Source organism: Fundulus heteroclitus, chromosome 14 (assembly GCF_011125445.2).
Source record: "Fundulus heteroclitus isolate FHET01 chromosome 14, MU-UCD_Fhet_4.1, whole genome shotgun sequence".
Taxonomy (NCBI): Eukaryota; Metazoa; Chordata; class Actinopteri; order Cyprinodontiformes; family Fundulidae; genus Fundulus; species Fundulus heteroclitus.
Genome location: NC_046374.1, coordinates 28,862,970 through 28,875,272, shown reverse-complemented (window position 1 = coordinate 28,875,272; position 12,303 = coordinate 28,862,970). Strand labels below are relative to the sequence as shown.

General features: G+C 41.6%; 1 protein-coding gene across 1 annotated transcript in view; it reads right to left on the bottom strand.

Moving 5' to 3' along the window:
* Positions 1-353: 353 nt before the first annotated feature.
* ovol1a (ovo-like zinc finger 1a) overlaps positions 354-12,303 on the bottom strand; it is a gene marked incomplete in the record, with an annotated part of 21,806 nt that continues 9,856 nt past the window's right edge. The window contains 4 exon segments of the mRNA XM_036146684.1: positions 354-800; positions 888-1,032; positions 3,127-3,339; positions 3,630-3,823. Of these exon segments, the coding sequence (XP_036002577.1) occupies positions 457-800; positions 888-1,032; positions 3,127-3,339; positions 3,630-3,823 (896 nt within the window).

Sequence of the window (12,303 nt, the reverse complement as noted above, 5' to 3'; positions counted from 1 at the left end):
TACACAAAAATGTAAAGTTGAGCCAAAACACAACGAGGGGTAACTGAGCCGGCTGGGCGGGAGAGTCTGAGGTGTGTCCAGAGCATCTTCTTAAAAACGTCTACCTTGTTTGAGGTTCTTTCCGACGTTCCACACGGGGGGATAAAATTAGGAAATTTGATCTTTGGCAAGTCATCTAGACGATTTAATAAATCTGCTCCTGATGAAATAGAAATATCCCTTATCGTTCTGATCATGGCGATCAGAACGAGCCTCGATCAGGGAAGCTTTAACGTCGCAAATGTGGTCCTAATGTTTTGGCTCATCGTAATATTACCAACTTTCATGCAAAAAGAAAACCCAACTCCAAGCCCTTTTTTTTTTTTTTTATAAATATATAAACAATACACTCCTTGACATGTCCTTGAGTCAAGCCACGCCTCCTTCATCCGCCCCGTCCCAGTTCGTGCCGGCGGTCTACTGCCCCGCCGATCCGTTAGTGTCGTCGCTGTCGGCCTCCCGCGGAGAACTGGGAGCGGATCCTCCGACGGAGCCGCCGGCCGCTGCGCCCAGACCCCCCGCCCTCCTCGCCGCCTTCCCCTTCAGCAGGGCGCTGTCGGGGTGCAGCGACTGGAGGTGGAGGAGCAGCTCGTCCTGCGTGGCCGCCGTGTGGCCGCACTCCTCGCAGACGTACAGCTTGTTGCGCCGCTCCTTGTAGGCGTACTTCAGGGTGACGCTGTGGATCTTCTTCATGTGGGACTCCAGCGAGCAGCGCTGCGTGAAGGCCTTGTCGCACAGCGTGCACTTGTACGGACGGACGCCTGGATGAAGGAAGAGACGTGAACAAAAGGCCTTCTGGGACCGTTTACGTGTAAAAACCAAAAAAAAAACCAGAGCGGAGCCGCTACCTGTGTGCGTGCGGACGTGTCTCTTCAGGTCGAAGGTGTCGTTGAAGCCTTTGCCGCAGAAGTTGCACAAGTGTCTCTTGGTCTCGCTGTGGCACTTGATGTGTCTGTTCAACATGCGCTGGTACTGGAAAGTCTTCTGGCAAACCTGGAACCAGCAACGACACACAGGCACGACATTTTTACAACAACGGTTTCAAACTTTACCCGGGGTGCTTCTATCATGGAGGCCTAGATTTAATGATTTCATCGAGTTTCCTCTTAACTCATCGACAGAATAACGTCGCATTGACGCGACAGATTTGTGTGTACAGAATTAAAAGCTATTAAAGTTATAAATAAATACAAATATATACTTCTAAATTAAAATGTTGTAGACCAAAACAATATAGCTGCTACTAGCACAGAGCTCATAGATTATGTTTGTAAAAGTTGCAGTTAATTTACAAATTACTTTACTGGAGATAATGTTTCGCTTTCTCTGAACTATTCACAGGTTACTTTTTTGGGACCCGCATGTTACGTTTAAAGGTTATTTTTTACATGAACGTTCATTTCCTGGAATTTACAGATTATTTTGTTAGACTTTACAGGTATGGACTTTCAAACTTTCCCGATTATTTAAAAAACAATTCAATTAATTTTTTATTTATATAGCGCCAAATCATGAAACATGTCATCTCAAGGCACTTTACAAAATCAAGTTCAATCATATTATACAGATTGGGTCAGATTATACAGATTGGTCAAAAATGTCCTATATAAGGAAACCAGTTGATTGCTTCAAAGTCCCGACAAGCAGCATTCACTCCTGGGGAACCGTAGAGCCACAGGAAGAGTCATCTGCATTGTACATGGCTTTGCAGCAATCCCTCATACTGAGCAAGTATGAAGCGACAGTGGGAAGAAAAACTCCCCATTAACGGGAAGGAAAACCTCTGGCAGAACCGGGCTCAGTATGATCGGTCATCTGCCTCGACCGACTGGGGGTTACAGAAGACAGAACAGAGACACAACAAGAGAAACAAAAAAGCACAGAAGCACACATTGATCCAGTAATCTGTTCTACATTAGATGGTAATAGCGGGTGATCTGTCTTTCCTGGATGATGTCACAGTTAACAGAACGCCAGACCAGGTGTACCTACTATGTGCAGGTTACTTTCTTGGGACCTACAGGTTACCATCCAGACTGCAGCAGGTTATTGTTTTTCTCTTGATTTACAAGTTATTTTCTTGAAACCACCAAAATACCTTCCAGAATTTAACATTTTCTAGAAGAACTTCACAGTTACTTTCCTTGGACTTAATGAATACTGTCGTAGAATTTACAGATTATTTTGATGGGTTGTAGATGTTGTTTTCTCGGGAACCTACTGCAGACTTTCCTTGTGCCTATAGTTTACTTTTCAAATCTTGTTTATTGAGACAAAACGTTGTTGGAAATCGCAGATTACTTCTCTTGAATTTACAAATTACTTTCTCAGAACTCAAGTTATTTAATTTGAATTTACAAAATAACTCCCTTTTACTTACTTGTTACTTTCCTGGAGGTTGCTGGTTAACCTGTTTGTAATGTACAGATTATTTTATCAGACCTTGTAATTAATTTTGTTGGAACTCACAGAATACCTTCCTGGAGGTTCCAGGTTACTTTCCTTTAAGTAACTTACAAAACCCCAAGTTGATTTTCTTAGAACTGAGATGTTACTTTCTTGAAAGTAGGGTAATCTTCCAAAAAACATAATCTGAGAATATTTTCTTAGAGTTTAGGAAACCACTGGTTAAACAGCTGAATTAATAATATATCCCACAAATTTAAAAGGCTTATTGCTCATGTGGAAGAATCCACAATGAATCCAATTATAATTTAACCAAAGAAATCAAGGAATCCAAATAATCTTTTATATATTAAAAAAAATAAATCAAATGTGCAGCTTAAATATAAGGAATAATGTTGACTAGATTGTAAATGTAAGCAGATATTTCTCTTTTTTCTCTTATTGTTAGTCTTAGGAATGACGATAAGCTCACGTTTTATAATCATATTGTTTTCTTCTTGTAATATTTTTGGTCTTTTGAGGAACAGGGGTAACTATATAAGAAAATGTCATCTTTTCATGCAGTTGTGTTGTTTTTATAACATGAAATGGTAATTTTCTTAGTGAACAAACGCGGTAATTTAATAGTCAAGTTTGACTACTGAGAATAATGACTTTAAGCATGCAGTGCAGTGGTTTTACCTGGCAGACAAACGCTCCCGCCGGTGTTGGGGGAGTGTTTGGGCTCTGACCCGTTGACCGGTTCACCGGAGACGGCGCCTCCGATGGGGCAGGGGATTGCTTGGGGGCCGCTGGCATCACAGTGGCTTGTGGAGGTAAAGGTTGTGGGTTGGAAATGGGGGGATGAGCTTGAGGAAGATGAGAGAGATCAGCAGGCAACTCGCCTGTAGTTACCTGTCAGAGAGAGAGAGAAAAAAAAATGACGTTCAAGCTGCAAATTAACAAATGGATTCCCTCCAGTTACGTTTCAGCTGTAACAACCTAAAGGTTTAACCAACAAACAGTTTTGATCTGAATACGACTTCAAATAGAATGTACCCCCAAAACCAAATATTGATTTTCCAATGACTTAATTTATGAAGAATATCTTTACAGATTATCTTGCAGGATTTACCAGCAAACCGCTGCGTCGAACCGTTTCAGATCCAGCCAAAAGAGCTCTGCAGTTGTTCGCCCGTTCTTACCTTGATTTTGGACCGGACATACAACGACCCGCCTTGTATGCTCCGTCTGATGTCCGACTTCCCCTCCAGCGGCCCGGTGGAATCCCGCGGCTGTCCGAGCACTGTGCTGGACGGCAGCTCGGCGAGGCTGTCCGACTGAGAGCGTTTGGTGAGGCAGAGCGGCACCGTCTCCGCAGGGCTGGCCTCCACTTCCGTCATCAGGACCGATGGCGGAAAGATGGAGACTGGCAGGAAAACAGGGAGAAAAAATGATCATCACTCGGCTTGTGCTATGATTATTTTACACTAATATAATTTACATTATGTAAATGTCTTCATTCCCTTTTTAATAAACTGAAAAATATCAAGCCGAGACGTTTTTGTCCATCTGGTGTAAAAAGTCCAGCATTAAATCCTGGTTAGCTTTAATTTTGGCCACAACCAAAATCCTAAACAATTTAAACATAAGAGTGTCAATTTTTTGTTGGTCATCAAACAGAAAATGGAGACAGCTGAAACGTTCCTGTGAAAGACATTCATAGCAGAATGTCGTAGACTACAAAAAGTTACAAAAATAGTTTATTCGTCTTAATATTAGAGTTTTTGCATTTGGTTATATAGAAATAGAATGGTGTATTAAACAGAGAAAACTGCAAATCAAAGCTATTTGCATATATAAACCAAGCGGAGCACTGTGGCGAAAGCAGTAATGCTCCACTTGTGAAAGTAAAATCTGTTGGGCTCTCTTTGGTAAGTACATTTATAAAACTTTGTAAACATGTTGGGAAGAAACAATAGGCATATTGGGACGAAATATTTTGTTTATGGGTAAAAAAACGGAGACAGTTAAGGGACAAAATTATGATGCATGGGTACAAAAGGGGATTAGGACCTCTGATCAGACCGAAATAAAACAGAATTACTATGTACTTGTAGATTTGTTTACCAAGTCGGCAAAAGGGAAAAAATGACCAGCAACCATACAAATCTATGTTGTGCTAACTCGTCGTATAATTATTCATTTAAATAAAGATGAAGCCAAAAAAAAAAGAATAAAATAAATGTGAAACATTAAGGTACCCTCAAATTCACATACCATAGGTGAAATCTTAGAATTTAAAGGATGCGGGTTCACCTTTTACCAGGAATGTGCGCCGCTGGCTGTTGTTTTGAATGCTTTAATTAAACTAAAAAACAGCAAACAGCTCACCGTTTTATTGGTTTTGTGGCATTCATATCCACTCCAGCTGCACTGCAATCAAAAGAGCTTCCATATAATGCGGGCGCAGAGTGGAAACCTCATGATCATCACGACAGGTTCATGTTTTCCCTACAACCTGACCTTTCTTAAAAAGATGCTTTATCGAATCGTCACGAGTATACTTATATTACTTTTTAAGTCTGATCGCTAAATCAGCTTTAGTCTTTAACTTAACGTAAATCTCTAGCTCCTGATATTGTGAAACCTGACAATAAATACTTTTTTTTAAATAAAAAGTAAATGCGGTTTTTAAAAGCCTTTTCAAACTGGTGAATTGGAACACTGTTGACACAGGGAGGGAGATACAAACAGGGAAAATTAAAGGAGAAAATTATTCCATTACTGGGTTTCACAATAGGCCGCCATCCTACACCGCTTCGTATTTGCACATTTGCTCTACTAGCAAACATACAGAATTTAATAAGTGCGTTTGTGTGGGTGGGTGTGCTCCTGTTTGGCCTATTGTTGAGTATGACTTTGCACGCAGACACATGCCTAGAAACACACACACACACACACACACACGCACCAACCTATACAAAGACAACCCCATTTAACAGTTAGACTTGCTGAACCAGACGGTCTTGCAGCACCAGCTCTTTACCTTCCTCAAACAATCTGCCTCCGCAGGGCTGAGCGTCAGGGTCCGTGTGTGCGGACGTGCACCGCGCCGCAAAAGGTGTACGCGAGCAGAACATAAAGAAAAAACGGCAAAAGAAAGCGCCATGATCGACAGAAGAGAAGAAAAAAAAAAAAGCCAACGGCCCATTATAAAGGTGCGCTTTTGTGTGTGTGTTTCAGGTAGCCCATTGGCAGGTGTGGCTTATCTGAGGGAAAACAAGGAATCAGTTTAGTTTGTCGGGCCTGAATCTGATAAAACCCAAATGTAAATGCAAACGAGGCCCTTCAGCTATCTTTAAAGATGAGAAGACACAAAAGCTGATCTATAAACTTAGAGAGTTAACGGTACGCCGGGACACAGTGAGGGCTCTGTGCGGCCTGAGTCGCATATTTGGTAATGAAATGCCACTCACGGAGCCCCTGTGGATCTCGGGACCGGGTTTACGGAGAAACAAGCGGGTTATTATGAAGGGCTGTCAACAATACTAAATTATATGACTGCATTTTATAAGATTTTAGATGATTGTTCTGACCTTTCTTCTAATTGAAACCCAAAACCTTATAAATAAGAATACAAATATCAGATCTCCCCATGATTTACGGAATGAAATAAAAGTTTTGTTGCTTCACAAGATTTGACAAAATCCATCCATCCATCCATCCATCCATCCATCCATCTCCCCTTTTCTGATTCCAGGCCACAGAGGTAACAGGTCTAGGATGGAAACCCAGACGTCTAGCTCCTTCTGTGAAATCCCAAGCCATTCCCAAGGTCTGCACTGGTTATCTTTCCAGTGGGACGGGCTTGGAAAATTTTCAAAAGGGGCGCCCAGGAGTCGTCCTCACCTGAATCACTTCAACCGGTTGAGCCGGAATAGCTCCCGGCTCCACAATGAACTCTAACGGCGAGCCCAGCCATCCTGCATTTTCAGCCTCTTGTATCTAGAATCTCACTTTTTCCTGCAATAATCCACATCTCGTCACCGTTGGTAAAGGTCAGGACCAGAAAAACGAAAGCTTTGCTTTTTGGCGAAGTTCTTTAATTACCATTCTGACAAAAGCAACGCCTTCATTTGAACAGACCAGACCCCAATCCATCTACCCGTGTCTCACTACCTTCTATCATCACTCATGCATGGGATACCAAGATGCCTGAATTTCTGCACTTGTTTCAGAAACTAAACCCCAACCTGGAGGGCGGATTCCATCCATAACATGTTGAGAACCCCGGTCTCGGACTCAGGACTGTCCTAACGGTCTCTACATATTTGTCTGTGCCGGTGTGTGCGGAAGGTCTTGTCCAAAAACAACGCTAACAGGACCACATCATCCACAACAAGAAAGGATGAGACCTAAAGATTCCCAAACCAGAAGCCCTCCTTTACACGACAATGCCTTAAGATCCTGTCCATAAACACAATAAACACTATCAGAGACAATGGACAGCCATAGTGCATGTTCTCGTATCTGCGTAGGGTTCCTCCGGGCGCTCCGGTTTCCCCTACTAAAGACATGTTGGTCAGGTTGGCCATTAATGGTGGCGCACTCAGTCGCAGCATCTCAGGCTAACCCTCCATCTGATCTACGGAATTTCATGTATGTATCTTGTATGTATAATGACAATAAAGGCATCTTATCTTATCTATCTTATATCTTAATCTTATCTTATCTGTCCATCTTGTCTTATGGTGGTACTTGACTTTGTGTGAAGAATGTGGGTAAAGCTCTTGCTTTACTTATACAAAGACCCTTTTAAAGTGTCCCTGGCTCTCCACACAGCACCTTCCACACAACGCCTCAGGGGACACGATAGTCAGCCTACTCAAAAACGCCAGGAACACAAGTAGACAGGAAAATCAGACTCTGTGAACCCCCTTAGCAATTCAGAAGGCAAAGATCTGGTACACCATTTCACGGCTTGGGCGAAAGCCTGATTCCACGGTATGACAGTCGGTCTGAGACTTCTTTTCAGTAAGATGGAGTAAGATTAGCTGGAAAACGTTCTCTACGTCCCTTTCTCAAAGCCTGGGACCACCCTCGCCATCTGCCAACCCACAGGTCTTAGAAACGTACAAAATGTTACAGAAGAATAGCGGTTTTCCTAGATTTTATTGTGTAATTATAAGGGGAGTTTCGTGGAGAAATCTGATCTTTAATTGTTTGGTCAGGATTAAACCAGTTAAAAGGTCCCAACACCGTATACAGAGAAGTGAATAGAATTTGCTTGAAATGGCTTAAAAACTGTCTTAATTACTCCGGTGCATTGATAGTCTCTGTGGTGACCGCCGCTTGTGGACATTTAATCTCAACTTGTATTGTTTGCTCACCCCTCCTTTCCCCCTCCTCACCAATGAATGGGGTGTGTGTATGTCTGGGTGTAACTGGATGAAGGGGTTCCAAAGACCCAAAAGTGCTTTATTCAATACAAAGTAGAAGAAAGAACACCAGTGCTGTTTGCACACGTCTTAGCGTTTAATGTTTTTCTTATTATTTATAACGCTGCTCAGCCGAGAGAAAGAGTCAACAATCGGTAGATAACTTTATCAAACGTCGGGTATGACTCAGCGTGTGTTTGCTAAAGGTGTATTGTCTGCGGCAGCCGGCTGCTCGTAGGGTCCGTTACATTTTCCTCCATTCAATAAACATTAACCTTCAGGCAGCGTTAGCGCCGACACTGAAAGCAGATCACCGAATCCACCGGCACCATTCAAGGCTCACTGATTTAACACTTGCATGTCTTAGAGCCACCATTTTTTTTAAGTTTTGCCAGTTTCATGTTTTCTTTGTAAATGCATGAATGGGCATTAAGTTAGCATTTGTTTAGCATTTAAACAAGAAACAGCACATTACTAAGCACTGTGTCTATCAAAATTATATCTTATAACAAGGGTCAAAGGTGTTGCTTCATACAAAATAAATCTGATTTGTTAATCTGAAACTCTGCTTTCACTTAATCAAGGTAAGGGATAAGAAATCAATTTATATGAATAAAAATGTATTCTAATTTCAATAGTAGTGTGAAAGTCACATCTATATTAGGTTAGATTTTGGCTAATTATTCTTGAATACCCTTAGATGCACAAGTTGATGAGAAAAGAGGAAAAAAAAAAACAATAAGTGATTAATGGAAATACTATAAATTGTTTTCGGTATATTACGGCCGCCAACAAAAATGGAATGTGGCTCAGGATGCTAAATTCACAGAGTGACTTTGTGGTGGCGCCTTTTTGACTAGCCTGTTTGTACACATGTTGTTGAGCTTTAGAGAACATACTGCGTACTAGAGGTGTCGCAGGTAAAACACAATCTTTGACTTTCTACTAGTGTCGTGTACACAAAGATTGTAATTAAATCGTGTCATGGAGGTGCTTTAACAGAACATTAGTGGGACCTAAGATCTAGTGCGTTAATTTAAAGTCAGAATCTAAAGTCTTATAACTTTGATTGTTAGGAAATGTAGGAGCTAAGCCAACACTTAAAGCCACTGGAGTGTTTTTAAACCAGAATCTTATGGTTGACACAGATTTACCGGGGTGAGATGGTAAACAGGAAATGTCCAGACGCTGTTCTTGCAGTTAAAAGCTGATTTATTTCCACTTTAGCTTTTTTTATAAAGCAAAAGATAATACAAACGGCCAGCTGTGCGGTGAAAAACCAATTTGCCTTTTCTGGTGAAACACACACCCATACATACATGATTTCCCGTCTTATATAGACTTTACACATATTGGCTTCTACAGGAGATGTGCTGTGTGTGAAATCTGGATGTCTTCTTATGTAATCCTTTGGAGAAAACGCACAGTCACAACAGAAAGCCTCTCAGTGCCAAACAGGGTGATAGAGCCTGTTTCTATTTAACCAAAGCTAGCTACAATTAAAGGTACAGTACCTTACACTGTGTTTTTTTTTTTTTGTTTGTTTTGTTTTTGATAGTGTAAAATCCAGAAATCCTTAAAGGCCACCATCTTTTATCATAAAATGCTATCGTTAGAATAGACATTTGAAATTTTTGACCAAACAAAAAAAAGAAAAAAAAGGCACAAAAAAATTCAAACTACAATTAAAAATAAATAAAACCTTATAGAGAAATCTAATTTGTCTATCTGACATACACACAAACTAAAAGGAGTGTGGGTATTCTTGCAAAAGGAAACGAAATGCAGAATAACTCGTTCAACTGGGTATCGCTGACTTCTTAAGAAAGGCAAATGTAAGATCTTTTTATGCCATAGTTTTACATGTGATGATTTAGAAAAAGTTACATTTCACAGAGTTCCTTCCTGAATGAAACTACTTCCCAGTAAAAAAAATAAATAAAGATGAGCAAGTAAAAAAAGAGGCACAGCTCATTCTTAACATTATGTCAAGAACAATTGCTTATTTGTTGCTGTTTGCAACATTAGGATTTCTGTTACTCAACTAAAATCCCATCAGCTGTATCTAATCTCATAGGAGGCCCAAAGCAGAACACATTAACACTGATGATCCATCAGAAACAGGCCCTGACACATGTTTGTGGATTATGAGATAAAAATAAAACTCCAACACACACACAGACACACCTCCTGGAAAACCGTACAACCTGATGGCATCGTCTTGCTCATAATAAAGTATTCAGCACACCTTCCACTCTCTTTCTCAGTAAGATAATTATCATACCTCACTGTGCGTGTGTGTGTGAGTGTTTTCATTTCGACTGTGGCCTCCTTTGTTTTTGTGTGTGTGTGTGGACGCCAACGCACTCCAGGCAGGTACATCAAGTAACGGCACATACCAGAAACTGTAGCAGAGAGACCGTTGCTGGGTATTGGTAAAAAAGGGTGTTGACAACGAGTCGTCGTGTACAGGTGCTCCGGGTTTATTTTAATCTATATGTTTTAATTCAATGATGTAATAGGACTGAAATGATTTTACTTGCAGTCACTTCATGCTAAAAAATTAATAAAAAAAAAACAAAACAATCAGTCCGAAAACCACCCCGTGAAAATATCTAACAAATGTCGGTGATAAGGCTCTCTGCACAGGGCGTAGCTGTGTGAGTGGGAGACACAAACACATCAAAAACAAGTTTCAGGAACTGTTAGAAATCGCTGTCCACGTCACCAAAAGTACAGCGGTTGGCACCTGACTCTGGACTGCCATTTGAAACTTAAAGGACTAGTTCACAGATTTTTTTTTTTTTTTTTAGAAGCCAGTCCCCGGTTCAAAATCTGAAATAATAGCCAAACGTGAGCTGCGTTACTCAGAAATGAACAGACGTTCATCTGAAACAGTGTGAGACTTGTATTTAGCCACCTTTTAATTCCACCGCCCTAAATAAAATCCAGTGCAATCAAATGCCTTCATAAATTACCTAATTAGTAAAAGAAAAAAGAGTTAAACTGAGTAATTCAGTCCAAGCAGAAATCCAGCTGTTCTGTGGATGCGTCTTCAAAAGGACATTAGTGAAGAGACTGCACTATAAAGACCCCAGACATGTCAGGGATAAAGTTGAGGGGAAGTTTAATGTCCCATTAACCAATTAATATCTCAAACGCTGGATTCTCTCTGGAGGAAAAACCTGTGCACAGGACTATGAGCCGCACGCTCCACAAATTTGGCCTTTATGGGAAGGTGGCAAAAAAAAAAAGCCTTTGGTCATTTAGTTGGTAGTTTTGCCAGAAGTCATGTAAAGGGGTCAGCAAACATGCAGAAGACGGTTCACTGGTCAGATAAGGACACTGTGAGCCCCTGAACACAACATCTTCATGGTGAAACAGGTAAAGCAGAGACAGAGACACTGGCTAAAGTTGATTAGAAGACCAGATTATAAATGTAAACATGCACAGCACCCCTTACAGCGTTCAATCAGAAAAGTTTATCGAGTTGAAATCAGCTCGTTCGTCCTATTTCGAACTGCCAGGAGGATGTCAGTCAATGATTAAAAGTTAACGGGAGAGGAGAGGAAGGGAAGGGAGCGGGGGAAGGGTCAGAGAGTGGCAGGAGAGGGTTTAGGGTGTAGTCCGTTACTTGTTATCTGATACCGGCGGCCTGTTACAATAAAAAACTCCGCCGACGGCAACAATGGGGATTGTTTTCAAGAAACAGTGTCGGGGGTTGGGGTGGTGGTGGTGGTGGGGAGAGGGGCGAAAGAGTGATAGTTGTGATCCCCGAATCCTAATTTCCATGGAAAGCTGATCGAAACCCCATCAGGATTTGACAGTGAGCGGGTCCCTTCAGAAACCAACATCACGTTGGCTCTTGATTGGACACGTTTTGTGTTTATTCCAGGGAGTCCGCGGAGACTTAACCGAGGGACGCGTTTTGAGCGATAAACCAGTTCAGGGAGCGGGCTTATATAGGTGTGGAGTTTTATAAGTCGGAGCGACCGAACAAGGAAGAAGTAGTCTGGGGTTGAAGGTCGACGTGGAAAGCAACGGGCCTTTTCTGATTAAAGAGAAGCCGACGTGATCGGCCTCAAAGCTACCTTTAATCATGAAAAAAAATACTATGTTGACATTTTTTTTTTATTCTAAGTAAAGCTATAAAATAAACCGATTTTTTTTATACAGAAACGCAAATTAAAAGAACCAACTTCTGCAGCCAGCGTCGAACCTGCAGCCTCGCGGGGCCCCGCCGGGTTTCCCGTTATTCGCGGGCTGTGAGGTGTCCCCGTTACAAACCACACGCCGGACACCCCCTGCCTCCGCGCACCACCTGCCACACCGACACATAACATTCCTGGCCCGCTCCAAAGCCCTGCGTAAAATACCCTCCAATCTGTGCGTAAAAAAAAAAAAAAAAAAAGGCACAGGAAGACGCATCTATCCCCCC